The 23,797-nt window shown below is 42.0% G+C and overlaps 1 protein-coding gene across 2 annotated transcripts in view; it reads left to right on the top strand.

Moving 5' to 3' along the window:
• Positions 1–23,797, top strand: part of LOC129814250 (bone morphogenetic protein receptor type-1B-like) — a 185,667-nt gene that overhangs the window by 129,342 nt on the left and 32,528 nt on the right. For both annotated transcript variants that reach the window (XM_055867255.1, XM_055867246.1), the window contains one exon: positions 22,800–23,049. In XM_055867255.1, the coding sequence (XP_055723230.1) occupies positions 22,962–23,049 (88 nt within the window). In that variant the 5' untranslated portion in view covers positions 22,800–22,961. The remainder of the gene's footprint in view (positions 1–22,799; positions 23,050–23,797) is intronic.

The following is a 23,797-nucleotide window of genomic DNA, read 5'->3' as shown; positions in this document are numbered from 1 at the left end:
TGTCAGTACTGTAGGTCCAGACAGTGTGTTACTGTAGATAGTGTTGTGTCAGTACTGTAGGTCCAGACAGTGTGTTACTGTAGATAGTGTTGTGTCAGTACTGTAGGTCCAGACAGTGTGTTACTGTAGATAGTGTTGTGTCAGTACTGTAGGTCCAGACAGTGTGTTACTGTAGATAGTGTTGTGTCAGTACTGTAGGTCCAGACAGTGTGTTACTGTAGATAGTGTTGTGTCAGTACTGTAGGTCCAGACAGTGTGTTACTGTAGATAGTGTTGTGTCAGTACTGTAGGTCCAGACAGTGTGTTACTGTAGATAGTGTTGTATCAGTACTGTAGGTCCAGACAGTGTGTTACTGTAGATAGTGTTGTGTCAGTACTGTAGGTCCAGACAGTGTGTTACTGTAGATAGTGTTGTGTCAGTACTGTAGGTCCAGACAGTGTGTTACTGTAGATAGTGTTGTGTCAGTACTGTAGGTCCAGACAGTGTGTTACTGTAGATAGTGTTGTGTCAGTACTGTAGGTCCAGACAGTGTGTTACTGTAGATAGTTTTGTGTCAGTACTGTAGGTCCAGACAGTGTGTTACTGTAGATAGTGTTGGGTCAGTACTGTAGGTCCAGACAGTGTGTTATTGTAGATAGTGTTGGGTCAGTACTGTAGGTCCAGACAGTGTGTTACTGTAGATAGTGTTGTGTCAGTACTGTAGGTCCAGACAGTGTGTTACTGTAGATAGTGTTGTGTCAGTACTGTAGGTCCAGACAGTGTGTTACTGTAGATAGTGTTTTGTCAGTACTGTAGGTCCAGACAGTGTGTTACTGTAGATAGTGTTGTGTCAGTACTGTAGGTCCAGACAGTGTGTTACTGTAGATAGTGTTGTGTCAGTACTGTAGGTCCAGACAGTGTGTTACTGTAGATAGTGTTGTGTCAGTACTGTAGGTCCAGACAGTGTGTTACTGTAGATAGTGTTGTGTCAGTACTGTAGGTCCAGACAGTGTGTTACTGTAGATAGTGTTGTATCAGTACTGTAGGTCCAGACAGTGTGTTACTGTAGATAGTGTTGTGTCAGTACTGTAGGTCCAGACAGTGTGTTATTGTAGATAGTGTTGTATCAGTACTGTAGGTCCAGACAGTGTGTTACTGTAGATAGTGTTGGGTCAGTACTGTAGGTCCAGACAGTGTGTTATTGTAGATAGTGTTGGGTCAGTACTGTAGGTCCAGACAGTGTGTTACTGTAGATAGTGTTGTGTCAGTACTGTAGGTCCAGACAGTGTGTTACTGTAGATAGTGTTGTGTCAGTACTGTAGGTCCAGACAGTGTGTTACTGTAGATAGTGTTGGGTCAGTAATGTAGGTCCAGACAGTGTGTTACTGTAGATAGTGTTGTGTCAGTACTGTAGGTCCAGACAGTGTGTTACTGTAGATAGTGTTGTGTCAGCACTGTAGGTCCAGACAGTGTGTTACTTTAGATAGTGTTGTATCAGTACTGTAAGTCCAGACAGTGTGTTACTGTAGATAGTGTTGTGTCAGTACTGTAGGTCCAGACAGTGTGTTACTGTAGATAGTGTTGTGTCAGTACTGTAGGTCCAGACAGTGTGTTACTGTAGATAGTGTTGTATCAGTACTGTAGGTCCAGACAGTGTGTTACTGTAGATAGTGTTGTATCAGTACTGTAGGTCCAGACAGTGTGTTACTGTAGATAGTGTTGTATCAGTACTGTAGGTCCAGACAGTGTGTTACTGTAGATAGTGTTGTGTCAGTACTGTAGGTCCAGACAGTGTGTTACTGTAGATAGTGTTGTGTCAGTACTGTAGGTCCAGACAGTGTGTTACTGTAGATAGTGTTGTGTCAGTACTGTAGGTCCAGACAGTGTGTTACTGTAGATAGTGTTGTGTCAGTACTGTAGGTCCAGACAGTGTGTTACTGTAGATAGTGTTTTGTCAGTACTGTAGGTCCAGACAGTGTGTTACTGTAGATAGTGTTGTGTCAGTACTGTAGGTCTAGACAGTGTGTTACTGTAGATAGTGTTGTATCAGTACTGTAGGTCCAGACAGTGTGTTACTGTAGATAGTGTTGTATCAGTACTGTAGGTCCAGACAGTGTGTTACTGTAGATGGTGTTGTGTCAGTACTGTAGGTCCAGACAGTGTGTTACTGTAGATAGTGTTGTGTCAGTACTGTAGGTCCAGACAGTGTGTTACTGTAGATAGTGTTGTGTCAGTACTGTAGGTCCAGACAGTGTGTTACTGTAGATAGTGTTGTGTCAGTACTGTAGGTCCAGACAGTGTGTTACTGTAGATAGTGTTGTGTCAGTACTGTAGGTCCAGACAGTGTGTTACTGTAGATAGTTTTGTGTCAGTACTGTAGGTCCAGACAGTGTGTTACTGTAGATAGTGTTGTGTCAGTACTGTAGGTCCAGACAGTGTGTTATTGTAGATAGTGTTGGGTCAGTACTGTAGGTCCAGACAGTGTGTTACTGTAGATAGTGTTGTGTCAGTACTGTAGGTCTAGACAGTGTGTTACTGTAGATAGTGTTGTGTCAGTACTGTAGGTCCAGACAGTGTGTTACTGTAGATAGTGTTGTGTCAGTACTGTAGGTCCAGACAGTGTGTTACTGTAGATAGTGTTGTGTCAGTACTGTAGGTCCAGACAGTGTGTTACTGTAGATAGTGTTTTGTCAGTACTGTAGGTCCAGACAGTGTGTTACTGTAGATAGTGTTGTGTCAGTACTGTAGGTCCAGACAGTGTGTTACTGTAGATAGTGTTGTGTCAGTACTGTAGGTCCAGACAGTGTGTTACTGTAGATAGTGTTGTGTCAGTACTGTAGGTCCAGACAGTGTGTTACTGTAGATAGTGTTGTGTCAGTACTGTAGGTCCAGACAGTGTGTTACTGTAGATAGTGTTGTGTCAATACTGTAGGTCCAGACAGTGTGTTACTGTAGATAGTGTTGTGTCAGTACTGTAGGTCCAGACAGTGTGTTACTGTAGATAGTGTTGTATCAGTACTGTAGGTCCAGACAATGTTTTACTGTAGATAGTGTTGTGTCAGTACTGTAGGTCCAGACAGTGTGTTACTGTAGATAGTGTTGTGTCAGTACTGTAGGTCCAGACAGTGTGTTACTGTAGATAGTGTTGCGTCAGTACTGTAGGTCCAGACAGTGTGTTACTGTAGATAGTGTTGTGTCAGTACTGTAGGTCCAGACAGTGTGTTACTGTAGATAGTGTTGTGTCAGTACTGTAGGTCCAGACAGTGTGTTACTGTAGATAGTGTTGTATCAGTACTGTAGGTCCAGACAGTGTGTTACTGTAGATAGTGTTGTGTCAGTACTGTAGGTCCAGACAGTGTGTTACTGTAGATAGTGTTGTGTCAGTACTGTAGGTCCAGACAGTGTGTTACTGTAGATAGTGTTGTGTCAGTACTGTAGGTCCAGACAGTGTGTGGTAGGTAGTGTGTATGTGTCAGTACCCATGCCTCAGACTCGGGGTGTCCACATCAATCGGACACGTCTAGACTAATACACCCAGGCAGATGTGGGGGTCGCAGGAGGTTTGTGGGCCAGGGTAGTGACCCCTGCTGTCGGCTCAACTTTGTCTGACCGTCAGAGGACCCCCTTAATTAGACCCTTTGGTTTCCAGTGTCCAGTCAGTAGAGTCAGTCAATCCACCCAACACCACACACTGGAGCCCAGACACTAGGAAAGAGCACTTCATTAAACGTTCCTGGTTGACTTGGCAAGGCAGCCATATTTTTTCCCCTAGCTCCAGCCCTCACAACGACCATGTTAAGAAAAAATCTACCTAAGGTCTAACTGTCCGCTTTAAACTAAAACAACTGTTCTCAGCTACAGTCCAAATATCTATTCTGTTGAGCTCGTCTGGGCAGTTTTCTATTAATGCTAAAGGGACTCTCTCTCTCTTTGGATTAAAAGTGCTCCCCCTGTGTTGTACAGTATATCTGGTGCTCCAGCCAAGTTTTCTATGGTAGGTTTTAGAGCTGGGGTGGGGCATACAGCGAGTGTTGATTGCTCAAGTGCTGCAATTATAATTTTTTCAGCAATATTGTTTTACAAGTGTGTGGAACAACAGCTCCTCTCTTCCACTGTGTTTCAGCTTGTTTTAGTGTTTAATGAAAGGGTAGGTGTGATCTGACTGCTAATCTATAGAATGGCCACCCCAACCTCCGCTGGCTAGGCTCAGAAACTAAGATGGCAGAATCAGTCTGTCTGTTTGTGTGTCTGACCCTTGCGATCTGAGTTTTAAGAGTTAGAATGACACTGGTCCTGTCTACAGAAGCAAACACTTTTGATGTGAAGGTGGATGCTGTATATAACAACTATTATTTTTAGATCTCAGTCTCTATTTTACGAAAATTGCTTGTACAAAGATTTCTGATTGAGAAGGCCTTTTTTTCTGCCTCGGGCCACTCGTAAACTGTAGCCTACACCTTTGGAGTTAAAGCGCGCCAAGTCAGGAGCGTCTGTCTGAGCGCAAGGCCTGCTGCGCAAGCGTAGGTGCGCACTGAAGGCTAGGAGGGGAGAAGCGGTTACCAGATTGGAAAACCTGATGCACCGTGGGAAAATCTACATCATTCTACACATCATCTACTCATCGTTGCACACCTGTGCGGAAAGACCTCTAAAAACTGGCTTTATGTATCTGTTACTGTGCCTGCTCTTTACTCAATGCCATCCTGGATTAAATAGGCTGAATGATCAATGGGTGAGTGAATTATCTTCACCTTATGCCCTACAATTTGCCAACACTCCGACAAGACCATCATGTCAATACCACCAGGAACTTGGTCTCTCTCTGCAATTACATTTGTACCACTCTCAAACGCAACTGGACCTACACTTGATGGCATACTTCCAAAATCTTAAACTCTTGAATGACTTTTTCCTCATGCATTGGACATCTGAGATGTATTGTCAGGCTTTTATTGTTATTCTCTGGTAATGTGGGACCAACCTCTGGGCCCGGTAGATTAGAATATGGTCCAATACGACAAATGCAGACATCATGGTTTTATCAGAAACTTGGCTAAAGAAATCTGTCAAATAACTGCATTTCTATTGATGGGTACATGGTTTTTAAAACGAATCGCATGAGTGAAGAAGGAGGAGTTGCAATTCATGTGATATCCAGTTTTAACACCTCTGAAATTCTCTCCATTACCAAAGCCAAACATTTTGAATTGCTTGCGGTTAAAGTGAACGTATATAAGGACTCCCACATCACTGTAGTCAGCTGCTACATACCACCCTCGGCTTCTGGTGACACACTTCACTCTCTTTCTGATGTCCTGCACAAGCTAAATTACTCATTATTTTAGGACATTTGAACTGGGACACGCTTACCTCGTTGTGACTCTCTGAATCTCGCGCAATTAATTAATCCTCCTACAAGACCGAATCCCGAATCCCAGAGCACCTAACAAATTAACGCTATTGGACATTCTTCTAACGACTACCCCTCACAAATACACATCGACTAGGATACTCTGTAATGATATCAGTGATCACTGTACAATTGCTTGTTTGAAATACAAAAATGACCCAAGCCAAATCCTGTTATATTTTTAAAATACATTTTAGACAGTTTGATGAGCAAGCGTTCTTACATGATCTGTACCAACATATTGACAGAGTAAGTCTGATTCCCGATGTTGACACTGCCTGGGACTATTTTGATATGAAATTTGTGTCATTTTGTGATAAGCATGCCTGTCACGTTCTGACCTAAGTTCCTTTTTTATGTCTTTATTTTTAGTTTGGTCAGGGCGTGAGTTGGGGTGGGCATTCTATGTTGTTTTTCTATGTTTTGTTCTATTAGGTATTTTCTATGTGTTTGGCCTAGTATGGTTCTCAATCAGAGGCAGGTGTCAGTCGTTGTCTCTGATTGGGAGCCATATTTAGGTAGCCTGTTTTCCTTTGTGTTTTGTGGGTGGTTGTTTCCTGTGTTAGTGTTTTCACCATACGGGACTGTTTCGGGGGGTTTTTCTCAGTATTTTGCACTTTGTTATTTTGTATTGTTTAGTGTTCAGTTTTATAATAATAAAATGGACACTTACCACGCTGTAAATTGGTCCTCCTCTTCTTCCAACCACGACAAGCGTTACAATGCCCCTGTGAAGAAATTTAGAATCAGTGGTAGGGACAGTCCCTGGTTTTCAGATAACTTGGAAGAATTCATTAGAAAGAGAAATGTCTCTTGGGCTCAAGCTAGACATACAAATGCTCTTGTTGGCTGGGCCTCCTTCAGAGCGCTAAGAAACAAATGTACAGGATTGATCAGGAAGTCCATATCAGATTTCTATCTAAATGCAGTCACAGAGAACCTAAACAACCCTACCAAGTTCTGGAAGCAAATCAAATCAGTGTCAGGTTCTAATGTATCATCTGGCATTCCTGACCATTTAATGATGGATTCTAATGAAGTGAAGGATAAAGCCAATATTGTAGGGTTTTTTAACAAGCACATCGTATCTGCTGGTTCAGTTTTTCATAATAGTGAGGCCCAGGCCTCTAATGTAAGCTCTGTTACAGTAAACTACGATATAGGCCCTCATGTGAACCATTTTAACTTTGATCCTGTTTCTTATGCTGAGGTCTATAAAGCACTAAAAGCAATAAACACTAAAAAGTCTGCAGGTCCAGACAACCTGGATCCCTACCTCCTTAAAGATAGCAGCTGATATTATTACTGAACCTGTGGCTCACATTTTCAACTTGAGTCTGTTGACCAATTCCATAGCCAGCATTTGGAAATCAGCTTATGATCTCCCACTGCTAAATTGTGGAGATCCCTCAGATGCTAATAACTATCGTCCTATCTCCCAACTCCCTATCCTGGCCAAAGTCTATGAATCCCTAGTGAACTCAGTTAAAAAATGTATTCATTGAAAATAACATACTGAGGGGGGTTCAGTCTGGCTTTAGATCGGGGCACAGCACCACAACTGCAGCGAAAGCAGTGACACATTTCATCATATATGCACTTGATAAAAAGCAACATATGTGACTGACCGCCTTGATTCGGTCTTATGTAGCAACATTTTAAATTGTGTTTTTTTACATTGGATGAAAGCAGAGACACAGAGCTACAAAATGGTATATCATACACTGCATTTGAGGAACAATGGGAAAGTAATTATGCTTTGAAAGTTGATAAAATTGTAACCTCACTTTTGAGAAAATTGCCTTTGAATTGTTTGGTACCTACTGGAGAGCTCTGCTTTGTCTACACCCATTCAGCATCGTTCACAACCTCTTAAGCTTCAGCCCCCCACCCAAACTTTGACCATTTTACTCGCCCTAGCAGAGCTGGTTAGGCTGTTTTCATGTTATCTAGAGCGTTGGTAACTGTAACTGTTGGCAACAATTTAATTAAGTTTTTTTGCCGACGTTTACTGACACTGGCCATGTTCAACGGGTGTTGAGCGTTCGTAAATTAATCAGTTATTCTGCGCTCTGGCACACTCAGACGAGAGTGCTCTGAAATCGGAGTAGATGGCCAGACTGAATTTACGAACGCACCCGAAATGGTTACTTAGTGTAGTCTTTTGCATAGTGTAGTCTTTTGTTAAGACATGTAGCTAGCTACAGTAGCTAGCTAAACAATGAACCATAATCCCAACTCATGACATTACTACCCTGCATGAACCTGCAGGTAGCTAACCAACCAGGTGCAATGTTAGCTAGCTAACATTAGGCTATAACTAGCTAAGCAAATGGCTCTGAGATACGAATAATAAAATCATACAAGTCATGTTAGCTAGCGAGCCAGCCAGCTAACGTTAGCTAGCTAACAGTACATTTGAACTTGAAATGAAACCACTTTCTGTCAAAATTAGAAACGTGTAATATCTGAAACTGTAGCTAGCTAGACTATCTTACCCATATACATCATGGATGGACGCGTCTCCTGTCAGATGCCATGGTTGCCCTTAGTTTGAAGCTACACATGGTGTGAATCCAGCCAACATGTCTGATTTAAAAAATAATTTACGGCGAAAGCACACCAAACGATTATGTTAGGTCAGTACATAGCCACAGAAAAACACAGCCATTTTCCCAGCCAAAGATAGGAGTCACAAAAAGCAGAAATAGAGATAAAATTAATCACTAACCTTTGATGATCTTCATCAGATGACACTCATAGGACATCATGTTACACAATACATGTATGTTTTGTTCGATAATGTGCATATTTATATCCAAAAATCTTAGTTTACATTGGCGCCATGTTCAGAAATGCCTCCAAAATATCCGGAGAAATTGCAGAGAGCCACATCTAATAACAGGAATACTCATCATACACTTTGATGAAAGATACATGTTTTACATAGAATTAAAGATACACTTGTTCTTAATGCAACCGCTGTGTCAGATTTTAAAAAAAAAAATGCAGAAAAAGCACACCATGCAATAATCTGAGACGGCGCTCAGATATAACAACATTTCTCCGCCATGTTGGAGTCAACAGAAATACAAAATTACATCATTAATATTCCCTTACCATTGATGATCTTCATCAGAATGCACTCCGAGGAATCCTAGTTCCACAATAAATCGTTGTTTTGTTCGATAATGTCCATTAATTATGTCTAAGTAGCTACTTTTGCTAGCACGTTTAGTGCACATGTCCAAACGCTCGCGCAGATGCAGGCGAACTCGGACGAAAACTTAAAAAAGTTATATTACAGGTCAAATAAACTGGTCAAACTAAGTAGAGAATCAATCTTCAGGATGTTGTTATCATATATATCCAATAACGCTCCAACCGGATAATTCCTTTGTGTCTCTAGAAGTAATGGAAGCAAGACGATATCATTTGGAATGCGCGTGACCAGGAACTGGCATTCTGCCAGAAAATGACTGAAACACCTCCCATCCGGCTCAACATCACAGTAGAGGCTTCATTCCACGTTCTACAGACTGTTGACATCTAGTGGAAGGCGTAGGAAGTGCAAACAGATCCATCTTACAGGGAAGTGAATAGGCGATGAGTTGAACATCGACCAGACTCAGAATTCAAACTATTACAGACTACAATGGGAAGCACAGCCGAGAGTTGACCAGTGACACAAGCCTACCAGATGAGCTAAATTACTTCTGTTCTCTCTTCGAAGCTAGTAACACTGAAACATGCATGAGAGCACCAGCTGTTCCGGATGACTGTGTGATCACGCTCTCCGCAGCCGATGTGAGTAAGACCTTTAAACAGATCAACATTCATAAGGCCGCAGGGCCAGACGAATTACCAGGGCGTGTACTCCGAGCATGCGCTGACCAACTGGCAAGTGTCTTCACTGACATTTTCAACCTCTCCCTGTCTGAGTCTGTAATACCAACATGTTTCAAGCAGACCGTCATAGTCCTTGTGGCCAAGAACACTACGGTAACCTGCCTAAATGACTACCGACCCGTAGTACTCACATCTGTAGTCATGAAGTGCTTTGAAAGGCTGGTCATTGCTCACATCAACATCATTATCCCAGAAACCCTAGACCCACTTCAATTTGCATACCACCCCAACAGATCCACAGATGCAATCTCTATTGCACTCCACACTGCCCTTTCCCCACCTGGACAAAAGGAACACCTATGTGAGAATGCTATTCATTGACTACAGCTCAGCCTTCAACACCATAGTGTCCTCAAAGCTCATCACTAAGCTAAGGACCCTGGGACCAAACACCTCCCTCTGCAACTGGATCCTGACTTCCTGGCGGGCCGCTTCACTGTTGACGTTGAGAATGGTGTTTTGCGGGTACTATTTAATGAAGCTTCCAGTTGAGGACTTGTGAGGCGTCTGTTTCTCAAGCTAGAAACTGTAATGTACTTGTCCTCTTGCTCAGTTGTGCACCGGGGCCTCCCACTTCTCTTTCTATTCTGGTTAGCGCCAGTTTGCGCTGTTCTGTGAAGGGAGTAGTACACAGCGTTGTACGGGATCTTCAGTTTCTTGGCAAGTTCTTGCATGAAATAGCCTTAATTTCTCAGAACAAGTATAGACTGACGAGTTTCAGAAGAAAGTTCTTTGTTTCTAGCCATTTTGAGCCTGTAATCGAACCCACAAATGCTGATGCTCCAGATACTCAACTAGTCTCAAGAAGGCCAGTTGTATTGCGTCTTTAATAAGAACAACATTTTTCAGCTGTGCTAACATAATTGCAAAAGAGTTTTCTAATGATCAATTAGCTTTTTAAAATGATAAACTTGGATTAGCTAACACAACGTGCCATTGGAACACAGGAGTGATGGTTCCTGATAATGGGCCTCTGTACGCTTGTAGATATTCCATAAAAGATCAGCCGATTCCAGCTACAGTAGTCATTTACAACATTAACAATGTCTACACTGTATTTTTGATCAATTTGATGTTATTTTAATGGACATAAAATGTGTTTTTCCTGACCCCAAACTTGTGAACGTTAATGTATATTTTGTCCAGTCTGATAAACACTCCAAACAGCCTACCCGACCGCTCGGAGGCATCCACATGGTCCTAAAGCACATGTATGCCTTTCCCCCCCATCACATTCCAATGATAAAACTGGGGGGGCAAAAATGCAATTTCACTATGTGGGGGGGATATGTCCCCTGCCTTACATATATTAGAGAAGGCGCCAGAAGGAAATTATCAGGTGTTCAATGATTGAATAAGAGCGTGACTACAGGAGAGGGGAAACTGATGGCAAGCCTGCCGTTGACACAAACAAGGTAGCCCTCTCATTGGAAAGAATCCGGCTACAGGCAGGCAAGACTAGGCTCTGTGAGCAGAACACACTGACGGAGAGAGGGAAAGCGAGAGGTGAAGTGAAAGAGAGAGAGAGATTTGTGCTGTTCTTGGCCAGTGCATGGGGTTGCCTGCCCTGGCCATGGAAAACCACGAGAACCCTTTCATTCTTTGGAGCACCTTCTCTGCAGTGAGAGGCCAAACATCTCCAGGGTTGTGTGGCTGTTTAGTAACGAAGATGCCCATGGGTGGAACGTAAGGAGCAGGTGTGATTCAGGTGCACTGTTGTTAAATAGGTCCAGTGGATAGGCCCGTACTGTACTCGAATAACAGGCCTTTTACTGGAGCTCAATGCTGCAGCAAGCAGAGATATGGAGATTGGGGTAATGAATAGCTTCCGGCTTTTTGTTAACACTACCCAGGCACCACATATTGTTTGTATTGTTTTGTCAGTTTCTGGGTAGAGGAGTATCCACTAGATATAAATAATTGGACATTTTAGAGGTAATTCGAGAGAGCTGAGTTACATTTGACCTGAGATTATTTGCCGTCTCAACGTGCTTTTTTAAATTTAGAGCACTTGTGGGGGGACCAGTAAAAAGGACTCACTTTCTGGGTGTGACATATTTGTTCAGTTCAATCACAAACGCCTCTAGACTATGCTCCAGGGCCTGACAGAAAGCAACATTTCATGATTGGGAAATAAGGCTGGTTGACAGCTCGTTCTGAGGAATGTCCTGAGTCAGTGTTTGCTACGACTGGAATCTCACTACTGTCAGCCTGACGTGAAATAACTTCCCCTTTCCATCTTCCGCTGTTCTCTTGCTTTTCACCTCCTTTCTTCCTTCCCTCTGTCTTGGAACAACCAACACATTCCTCCTGAACAAATGGGCCAATAAACAAATGATGGAATAATATGTTATTCTTCCACGTATAATTTATAACACTTCAGACTCTTACTTTACAACAATGTAAATGACAATGTCAATGTAAAAATGTACCATATCACTGTTTTTCAATAGAGAGAACGTTTACACAGGCTTTCTATGTTTTCTGTAGACGTGTCTATCAACCAATTAGGGATATTTAAGAAACGCAGTCAACTAAAATCTAAGTGTCTGTGTAGTAAAAGTGCCCTGAGATGTAGACATGTCATAATTCACAGTAGTCTGGGCCATGCCGGATGGGCTATACAGCTGCAGGTAGGATGGCCCTCTTACACCACTGTCTACAGAAGCCCTTTAAGAGCGTGACTCACTGTAGTGGCTCGTCCAGCCTCTTCCCCTGGGCAGCAGAGGAAATCTGTCTCGTCCCCCAATAGACTGTACGGTTCATGTTTTATAAATGCTGCTACCAAACTGTAATTATTCCAGCTATTGTTTTAGCTACAGAGAAATTTCACAGATTAATACAAAGAAACACACCAATTTCGTTCTCCCAGTCTCCCAGGCTCTTTCTTCATGGTTGGGCTGTAACCCATTCCATACCAGTGTAAGACCAATAACTCAATTAGCAGTTACAACATAGTCTAATACCGGGGTTTACCTTGTGCCTTGTTGCATTGTTGAGAAGTGTCTGAAATAACGTCCTACATCCTCTACCTTTGAGTAGGTTTTATGAATGCTTATTCAGATGTGAAATGTTGGCCTTGTTTGTTTTCTCAGTGTTTATAATGGAAACATTCAGTAATGTACGCTCTGTGTAGGGAACTTGCCTGGCCCAGATCTGTGTGTGTGTGTGTTTGTGTGTGTGTGTGTGTGTGTGTGTGTGTGTGTGTGTGTGTGTGTGTGTGTGTGTGTGTGTGTGTGTGTGTGTGTGTGTGTGCGTGCGTGCGTGCGTGCGTGTGTGCGCAGGTGAGATGTTTACGAGCATCACCAACCAACGTCATGACATTTATACAGCCCAGTGTAGGCAGGCATTCAGCTCACAGGAAGTGTGTGGGCCCGGGCCCTTGTCTGTCAGTCAGTCAACACCCACTGCACCTTAGACTTAATTATAACGTATGTCTCTGCATGGGTTTTCTTATGCAATTATGCAATAAACTGACACATAGATACACATTGTGCTACTTTCATGTAGAACAGGTCATCTTCATATTTTATAGTTTGAATCATATATCAATCAAATCAAATTTTATTTGTCACATGCGCCAAATACAACAGGTGTAGACAGGTGTAGACCTCACAGTGAAATGCTTACAAGCCCTTAACAATGCAGTTTTAAGAAAACATAAGTGTTAAGAAAGTATTTACTAAATGAACTGAAGTAAACAATTAATAGAAAATAAATAAAATAGATAAATAACAAATAATTAAAGAGCAACAATAAAATATACAGTGTGTACCTGTACAGAGTCACTGTGCTGGGGGACATGTTAGTCACAGTAATTGAGGTAATATGTACATGTAGGTACACTCAATCAATGTAATTATTGACTTGCGTTGTGAATATTTGCATGCAGGTGTCTTTTCTAAATGATACATGACATAGCGGTTTACATTTCCTTCCCAAAAGCAGTTTATTGAATTGTATTTAGGGCTGTCCCCAACTGAAAAAATATTGCTCAACTGAGTGTTGTCTGTTCTTTCAACCAAACATGTATTTTTCCATATATAGACATCCTATTCGTTTAAATCAAATCAACTGTACGCAGTGAGCTTGCCTCATACTTTAATCGCAGTGTTTGGTTAAATAATTAATATATCATAATTCAAATGACTAGAGGGAGTCCGACCAGTAATTGATTTGATAGTGCCGGATGAGACTCAGTCTTGCTGTGCTGTGTTAAAAACAACGACAGCGAGTGACTGTGTGACTAGCACCCGTTGTCTCTCTCTCCTCCCTGCTGCAGCGACCACCTCATAACATAATTATAGCCATTTCTAAATTGTTCTGTTTCCCGAAATCCCTCATTTGTTAACTTCTTGCCGCACAGATCCCTTTTACAGGATCATTTTCATAAACAACCGCTGAATTACAGAGCGCCAAATTCAAAAATAATACAAAAAATATTTATAATCATGGAATCATAAGTGAAATATACCAAAACACAGCTTAGCTTGTTGTTAATCCACCTATCGTGTAAGATTTTGAAAAAAATGCTTTACAGCGAAAGCAATCCAAGCGTTTGTGAGTGTATCAATCACTGCTAGAACAGCTAGCCTTAAATTAGCTTGGTCACGAAAGTCAGAAAAGCAATAAAATTAATCGCTTAACTTTGATAATCTTCAGATTTTTGCACTCACGAGACTCCCAGTTACACAGTAAATGTTATTTTTGTTCAATAAAGATTAGTTTTATAACCAAAAACCGCCATTTGGTTTGCGCGTTATGTTCAGAAAACCACACGCTCGTTCCGGTACTGAAGGGCAGACGAAATTTCCAAAAAGTATCCGTAATGTTCGTAGAAACATGTCAAAGGTTTTTTATAATCAATCCTCAGGTTGTTTTTAACATACATAATCGATCATATTTCAACCGGACGGTAAACTGTTCAATACTATAGAGAAAGAAAATGTCGAGCCACATCTCTCCTGCGCAGGAACTAATCAAAGGACACCTGACGCGTTTTGATAAATCTCGCTCATTTTTCAAAATAAAAGCTTGAAACTATGTCTAAAACCTGGTCACAGCCCGAGGAAGCCATTGGAAAAGGAATATGGTTGATACCCCTTTAAATGGAGGAGGGGCAAGCAATGAAACAGGGATAAAATAAGAAAAATGCACTTCCGGGTTGGAGTTCCTCAGGTTTTCGCCTGCAAAATCAGTTCTGTTATACTCACAGACAATATTTTGACAGTTTTGGGAACTGTTTTCTATCCTAATCTGTCAATTATATGCATATTCTAATATCTGAGCCTGAAAAAATAGTCCGTTTACCTTGGGAACATTATTTTTCCAAACATAAAAATTCTGCCCCCTAGCTGAAAGAAGTTAAGGAAAAACATTCCCTATTCCCTCAACTCTTGCTCTCTTTACATGACACATGTATGCATCGCATGCACGTGACCAATAGGGCCTATCCTATAGCATATCATAATCACATCACAAAATTGGTTATAACAAACTCTGAACATCGTAACACATGTGACAGCAAAATGGATGCAGAGGATGTGACAAATAAACACAAAACGGGGGAAGGTTTACTGGTTGCTCAGAAGGCAAAGGGATGTCAGATTTTTTATTTATTTAACCTTTATTTAAGTAGGCAAATCAGTTAAGAACAAATTCTTATTTACAATGTTGGCCTAGGAACAGTGTGTTAACTGCCTTGTTCAGGGGCAGAACGACAGATTTTTAAATTGTCAGCTCGAGGATTCGATCTAGCAACCTTTCGGTTACTGGCCCAACGCTCTAACCACTAGGCTACCTGCCACCCCGATGTGTGGAATAAATTTGATTAGTTGTGGAAAATACTGGAGATCAAGAAAAATAAGTTAAGGAGCAAGCGCTGCGTACATATTATGTCCCAAACATGTGCCGTTAGATTAAAATATCATTTTTCTGACCGTTTGGAACAATGTAAACAACACTAAAATAAATGATAAGCGTACCAGAGAGTCTGTTGTAACGTGCTTTTGTAACGCCTTTATTACAGCAAATACTAAAACCAGTCGCATTCATTCGTGAATGCAATTTCCAAAATGAAACGGTTTATTTATTGTTTACTCTAATTATTCAAGGATTGCTTTGTTATTTTATTTTAAAACTAAAATGCTTGAATGACTCGTATAATGAATGATTGATACTGTAGCTTATAGAAGTATTGAAATATAGGCCTAAGTAAATGACGGTATTAAGACGAAACAGAATGCTCTTAGGCCTAGAGCTCGATGGTGGTTATACAAGGATGCTATACTAAGCCTACCAATGATAATGATATTATTATTTATTATAATAATGATGATCATAACAATAATAGCAATAATAACAATAAGGAGGTCAAGAAAAAGGAGGGTTATTGAAAATATAACTTTTGGAAAATTTGGAACTGTGTAAACAACACTAAATCACTTATAAATAATACCAGAGAGGCTGTTCTAATTTTTTGGGGGGGGGGAATCCTTTATTAAAAACAGCCGAATGTGTAAAGTTGTTTATCCAACATGTTGTGGTTGGTGCTCACAGAAGACTTGGTGCTCACGGAATCAGTAGGCTATTAAACAAACACTCAAACAGGCAACAGAAGCAGGATCTGTCTTATTTCTGTAGATATATATGGATGATTTATCAAACCAGGCTCATTTAATAGTTAGGCTGTTGATTATAGACCTAATTAAGTTGGGGTTTCCTCTCCTCACTTTTCTTAGACAATTTAGGCAATGGCTGTTTTCTCATCTTCTAACTCCGCTGCTGCCTCCACAGCTTTGTTCTCTACACCAATATCCCGGTTACTGTAGCAACATGGTCTATGAGAAGGCGCCAATTCAGCAGCGCACTGATGTGTTTCACAACCGTGGAGAGTGACTGCTATCCATCACGGGAGAAAGCACATCTGTTCTAATATAACCATATGTTCATTAGTGTTGCACCATTGTTCCTACGTAATATAACCATATGTTTATTAGTGTTGCTGTCACGCCCTGGCCTTAGTATTCTTTGTTTTCTTTATTAATTTAGTTAGGTCAGGGTGTGACATGGGGAATGTTTTTGTTTTGTTGGTTTTGGGTGGTTTTTATGGTATAGGGGTTGTTGTATAGTATATGGGTTTGTGTGGAGTACAGGTGTCTAGTGTTGTCTATGTATGTTTAGTTGTCTAGGAGAGTCTATGGTTGCCTGAATGAGTTCCCAATTAGAGACAGCTGATTTCGGTTGTCTCTGATTGGGAGCCTTATTTAGGGTAGCCATAGGCTCTCATTGGTTGTGGGTAATTGTCTATGTTAAACGTTTGTAGCCTATGTGTGCACGACGTTAGTAGCTTCACGGTCGTTTTTCTTGTTTTGTATAGTGTGTCAGTGTTTTGTTTCGTTTTTGCCTTCTTCATAATAAAAGGAAGATGGCTTATTTTCCAACTGCTGCGTTTTGGTCCGTCAATCCGCCACACGATCGTGACAGTTGCACCATTGTTCCTACGTAATATAACCATATGTTTATTAGTGTTGCACCATTGTTCCTAAGTAATATAACCATATGTTTATTAGTGTTGCACCATTGTTCCTACGTAATATAACCATATGTTTATTAGTGTTGCACCATTGTTCCTACGTAATATAACCATATGTTTATTAGTGTTGCACCATTGTTCCTACGTAATATAACCATATGTTTATTAGTGTTGCACCATTGTTCCTACGTAATATAACCATATGTTTATTAGTGTTGCACCATTGTTCCTACGTAATATAACCATATGTTTATTAGTGTTGCACCATTGTTCCTAAGTAATATAACCATATGTTTATTAGTGTTGCACCATTGTTCCTACGTAATATAACCATATGTTTATTAGTGTTGCACCATTGTTCCTACGTAATATAACCATATGTTTATTAGTGTTGCACCATTGTTCCTAAGTAATATAACCATATGTTTATTAGTGTTGCACCATTGTTCCTAAGTAATATAACCATATGTTTATTAGTGTTGCACCATTGTTCCTACGTAATATAACCATATGTTTATTAGTGTTGCACCATTGTTCCTACGTAATATAACCATATGTTTATTAGTGTTGCACCATTGTTCCTACGTAATATAACCATATGTTTATTAGTGTTGCACCATTGTTCCTACGTAATATAACCATATGTTTATTAGTGTTGCACCATTGTTCCTAAGTAATATAACCATATGTTTATTAGTGTTGCACCATTGTTCCTACGTAATATAACCATATGTTTATTAGTGTTGCACCATTGTTCCTACATAATATAACCATATGTTTATTAGTGTTGCACCATTGTTCCTAAGTAATATAACCATATGTTTATTAGTGTTGCACCATTGTTCCTACGTAATATAACCATATGTTTATTAGTGTTGCACCATTGTTCCTACGTAATATAACCATATGTTTATTAGTGTTGCACCATTGTTCCTACGTAATATAACCATATGTTTATTAGTGTTGCACCATTGTTCCTACGTAATATAACCATATGTTTATTAGTGTTGCACCATTGTTCCTACGTAATATAACCATATGTTTATTAGTGTTGCACCATTGTTCCTAAGTAATATAACCATATGTTTATTAGTGTTGCACCATTGTTCCTACGTAATATAACCATATGTTTATTAGTGTTGCACCATTGTTCCTACGTAATATAACCATATGTTTATTAGTGTTGCACCATTGTTCCTACGTAATATAACCATATGTTTATTAGTGTTGCACCATTGTTCCTACGTAATATAACCATATGTTTATTAGTGTTGCACCATTGTTCCTACGTAATATAACCATATGTTTATTAGTGTTGCACCATTGTTCCTACGTAATATAACCATATGTTTATTAGTGTTGCACCATTTGTCACGTTCCTGACCTATTTATGTTAGTTTGTTATGTGTGTTAGTTGGTCAGGACGTGAGGTTGGGTGGGCATTCTATGTTTTCTGTTTCTGTGTTGGTTTTGGGTTGCCTGGTATGGCTCTTAATTAGAGGCAGGTGTTTGGCGTTCCTCTAATTAAGAGTCATATTTAGGTAGGCGTTGTCACAGTGTTCGTTGTGGGTGATTGTCTTCTGTGTCTGTGTAATTGTTTGCACCATACGGGACTGTTACGGTTTGTTCGGTTTGTGTAGTCTATTTGTCCTATTCGTGCGTTCTTCTTATTTTATGTAAGTTCGTCGTATAGGTCTGTCTACATCGTTTTGTTGTTTTTGTTAGTTTATACAAGTTCGTGTCTATGTTAAACGTTTGTAGCCTGTGTGTGCACATCGTTTATTTAGGTTCACGATCGTTTTCTTGTTTTAAATAAATATGTGTTCAAACTTCGCTGCGCCTTGGTTCCCTCAATACTCCTCCTCTTCCGAAGATGAAGAGGAGGAGGATAGCCGTTACACCATTGTTCCTACGTAGTATAACCATATACAATTTCAGTAGCACATGTCTTAGAGGGATTTTTGGGGGGGCTGCTGCTGGTCTAAATAAATGTTGGTCGACTAACAGCCTATAAACCAAACAATCGACCAGTCGACTAAATGGGGTCAGCCCTAATTGCATTTGAAGTTGGTGGCATTCAGTTTTATTTTCAGAAATGACAATTGGAAAAGCTGTTCTGTCCTTCTGTATACTAAGTGTAACGATCGTTGTTGGAAGGATTGGACCAAGGTGCAACGTGGAAGGCGTTCATCATGTTTATTAATGTGAACCAGCAACAAAACAATAAAGAGTAACAAAAGAAACGTGCAGCTTTGTAGTGCAAAATGGCTACAATACAAAATCAAGATCCCACAACCACAGTGGGGAAAAGGCTGCCTAAATATGATCCCCAATCAGAGACAACAATAGACAGCTGCCTCTGATTGGGAACCATACCAGGCCAACATAGAAATACAAAAACTAGAGTACCCACCCTAGTCACACCCTGACCTAACCAAAATAGAGAATAAAAAGGCTCTCTAAGGTCAGGGCGTGACACTAAGACCTTGTTTCTCATTTCCTTTGTGTTCTCAACTCAACTGTGTTTTTATTTCATAACTGGTGAATACAGAATCTCAGAATTAAGGCCAGCTATCATTATCTTGTGAAATGGGTTTGCGGAGGAGTCTTATCTATTATCATCTGCAGCAATATAAATGATTGTGGCTGAGTGCTTTCAGCAGCTCCCTCACAGAGAGAGATAGCCTTGCTGTGACAGTCTTTTACTGTCCTTCAATAAAGTTTGTATTTTCTTTCTACTCACTCAGCATTCTTTTGGACTTCAAAGCTTGAATCGGAGTATAATCTCTGAGCTGTTCCATTGTGTGGCTCTTGCATATTCATAAGGTTCTTTCTTCTCTCTCTGGATGAGACTCTGCAGGAGAGGAGAGTTGTGGACTGGAGAGAAGGGGAGGGGGTCACATTTAAAATGGGATGTCATTTATATATGGGATCCACATAATAATTTAGAGAGTGCTGCGTCATACACTAACAATGCTGCTTCTGAAACTGGTATCGTGTCAAACTGCCAAAGCAGGTGAATATGTTATATAAAAAAACATTTTTACAGCATTGGTTTGTTTTCTAACAAACTTATCCCACAAACTTGGCTCTATAGAAAAACCAGGAGCCTGATGGGAGAGAGGGAGATGGGAGCTGGGTCTATTTAAAATGAGCTCAGTGTTCTTCATGTGAAATGAGGATGATGAGCGCTCCACAAAAGGAAGTACGTCTCACTGTCTGGCCTTGGGATAAACATGATGTCACAGTCCTCTCCATCCCTGCATCCTGATTAGGCTCCCTGCTCCAGGCAGCTGTGTTGCCACGGTAATAAACGGTCAAAATTCAGCCCAAGATTCTGTGACAGCGGCAGGTTTAACCACTGAGCTGCCGAAAATCCCCCAATTTTTCTGAGGCCTCGGGCAAACCCCCCCCCCCCCCCCCATTTCTCACGGAGCCCGGGGTCAGTGTGACCGTCGGCGGAACATTGCTCATGACACGCATTCCTTCGCTGGCCCATTGTAATTTAATCATCTGGGTTGTTGTCACGGCCTTTTGTTGCCATGGCTTAGTGGTGAGGTTTCTGAGGTTATTCTTCACCATTTTTCTTGCAGTACGACAAAAGGTGTTTTCTCTCAAAGTTTTCCTTTTTGAATTTTGAGAAGCTCGGCATATTTTCATGCCCTATTACTGCTAATATGTTTTTTTACAACTGTTCTCAAAGGACATATTTGTGGGTGGTAGTGATAACCAACAATGACACCAAGTACCAGCCAAATGAGTCAAGCTGTTGTATGCAGGTGCTTTGCATGTCCAAGCAAATACTCCTGTTTCTCTGATCAGGGTTTAGTTGGAGAGCAACAGCTTATAATAGTGGGGTTGCATAAGCTGTCAAGGTGCTGACAGAGTGTTCTTCTTAAGAAACCTAACCAACAGACGGCTGGCTATATGTAACAAGACTTGAAAAGTGGATCTGCGGTTTGGAGCTCAGCAGAGGAATCAAAGCAATAGTGAAAGCGATCAGGATAGAATGGGTTAATTTAACATCTCAAAATCCCAGCCAGCCCACCAGCCCGCCGCTACTTCCAAAAATCCTTTATCTGCCGGACCAGACCCCCACCAACCACCCCCACCTGCTTAGCCCCTTACCCCCCTTACCCCCTCACATCTCCCTGGTTCTTCGCGGCTGCTTGATCAGGGCAGGGGGACTCCACGCTGGGCGTTTGATGCAGCTCAGAGGGGGGGTGTGAGGTGCGCTGACCCGTTCACATCCCTCCTCATGCACTCGTGCTCCAGGAAAGGCAGACTTATCACATTTAATCCAGAGTGCGGCGCAAATCAGGAGTGACAGATAGACATACAGCCTTGCAGGGAAAGAGTTCCAGACTACAGCCCTTGTCTACTGACCCCCTATCCTGGCTGGGAGAGAAGCCCCCTATCCTGGCTGGGAGAGAAGCCCCCTATCCTGGCTGGGAGAGAAGCCCCCTATCCTGGCTGGGAGAGAAGCCCCCTATCCTGGCTGGGAGAGAAGCCCCCTATCCTGGCTGGGAGAGAAGCCCCCTATCCTGGCTGGGAGAGAAGCCCCCTATCCTGGCTGGGAGAGAAGCCCCCTATCCTGGCTGGGAGAGAAGCCCCCTATCCTGGCTGGGAGAGAAGCCCCCTATCCTGGCTGGGAGAGAAGTGGATTCAGGCTGCTGTTCACGGAGGTCCTTATGAAGACATAACAGGTGTAGGAGAAGAGCGGCCCATTTGGTTGGTTTTCCTCTTACCACATTCTTCACTGCCATCAGAACAATATGGCAGCTGTTATTGTCTTTATTTGGCTACCTACCGCTCACCCCACGATTTGGACCAGATATTTCTTTATCTCTCGTTGTTAAACACACACCCTCCACAAAATCACGGCATAGAATGACATTGTATGTTATTTGGCCCTGTTGCACCATCACACCACAACGAAAACTGTATTGAGGGGCACTCTAGCAAACTTGATATAATCTTGGTAATAGTTAGGCTAATCCTCTTAAGGTTATAACCCACAGAAAGTATTGTGCTGCCTGGTGGAATTTGGTCCAATTGGGAGGGAGGGAGGGTGTGTGTGTGTGTGTGTGTGTGTGTGTGTGTGTGTGTGTGTGTGTGTGTGTGTGTGTGTGTGTGTGTGTGTGTGTGTGTGTGCGTGTGCGTGTGCGTGTGTGTAAGTGGATTGGTGAGAGAGAGGGGGTGTGTTGCTGCCCGGAGGTGTGGGTGATAATCACATGACCTGTGAAGAGCTTTTGTGTACGCGCGCGTGTGTCAGGCCGTGTGTGTTTGCTTCACACTTTGCATACTGCTCTGTAACTGGTCTGAGATGAGCTGTCACACACAGGATCTTCTCTCCTGGACCCCAGAGATATGCTGAGATACATCGGCACTTCTTCCACTGGAAGAAGTAACAAAAACACATTGCCTTGAATCTATGAGAAACATTCTTACTGTCCCTCTCATCCTCCATGCTTTCACCCTCTCTGTGTCTCTGTCTTCATAGGTCAAAATGGTTTTATATATGCCCTTTCACACACCCCATTCAACCCAACTTTAGCTCCACTACTCCCCTCCCCTCGCTGCCCTCTTTTGCCCCCCTGCTAATGTCCTACTTTTTAAACGTGAGTGTATGTGTGCCAGTGCGTATTTATGTGTGTGTGTGTGTGTGTGTGTGTGTGTGTGTGTGTGTGTGTGTGTGTGTGTGTGTGTGTGTGTGTGTGTGTGTGTGTGTGTGTGTGTGTGTGTGTGTGTGTGTGTGTGTGTGTGTGTGTGTGTGTGTGTGTGTGTGTGGTGGGGTCCAGGGAGGCTTAGCTGTACCTCTGTTGTTCTCCCCACGAGGTGTTCAGATAAAAGGCTGGTCAAACAACGCTGTGACAGAGAGCAACTGAGTAACTCCCTCCTCCTCCTCCTCCTCCTCTCCCCTCCCTCTCTCTCTCTCTCTCTCTCTCTCTTCCTCTCTCTCCCAGGCTGTCAGTGCATAGCGCTGGAGGCTGCAGGGTGGCAGTGTGTTGTGGGGAGTTCCTGAGATCGCAGAAGAGAGTCACAAACACATCCTCTCTGCGTAGTGGTGGGCTGTGTTGCCAGCTAGTGTCTCAGGGATTGTGCGTGCGGTGGTACAGAACAGTAGGATGGTGGCTGTGTGGTTGCCGTGGGGATGGGCCTGGAGTACTGTACTGCTGGTGACTGGACTGGCTTCACTGAGCCCCGGGACTGATGGTGAGTAGCCCAATACAGGACTATCTACTGCATCACTGTTACTGCAGGTCTGTCTGTCTGTCTGTCTGTCTGTCTGTCTGTCTGTCTGTCTGTCTGTCTGTCTGTCTGTCTGTCTGTCTGTCTGTGCTAACTTATAACAAATTTCAGCATGGTCTATATTCCTTTGTTTTTGGTACTGTAACTGATTCTCTGATTGGTGGTTATATAGTTTGATAACTGACATATTGAATGCAAGTCTATTAATCTAGTTGGGTTATTAATAACTTGTCCTCTTTTTGTGATGTTACCTAACCTAGTGGTAGAGTACTGCAGTGTTAGTCACTTTGATTTATTGAGCGAAGGTATGTTTTCACAAACTGCAGGCAGGTTTGCTTTGTGTATTGTTGGGGTGAGGAGGTGCACAGACTCACTGGGAGGTTGGCTGTGGGTCTATTTTTTATTTTTTGCCCAGCGGTATTTATGAAGGGCCAAAGCTATTATGATCTCCACCGGGTCTAGCATGTGAGCATTAGCAGTCATCTGCCCCCCCCCCCCTCCCCCCTTTTGATGTTTTGAATTGTTTTAAGATGGACAGCCAGTTGTCATTTTCAATGAATGCCACTGAAAGCTTTGTGATGGACTGCAGGGGATCCACTGCTGGAGGCTCGGCTGGGGAAGATTACGCTCTTTGTCATCGCTCCTGTTTCAAAGGCTCTCAACTTGGAGAAAGAGATTGATTATGTGGAGTTAATCATGGATATTTGCATTT

This window comes from Salvelinus fontinalis, chromosome 2 (genome assembly GCF_029448725.1).
Source record: "Salvelinus fontinalis isolate EN_2023a chromosome 2, ASM2944872v1, whole genome shotgun sequence".
In the NCBI taxonomy this organism is placed as follows: Eukaryota; Metazoa; Chordata; class Actinopteri; order Salmoniformes; family Salmonidae; genus Salvelinus; species Salvelinus fontinalis.
This window is presented reverse-complemented; position numbering and strand designations above follow the sequence as displayed.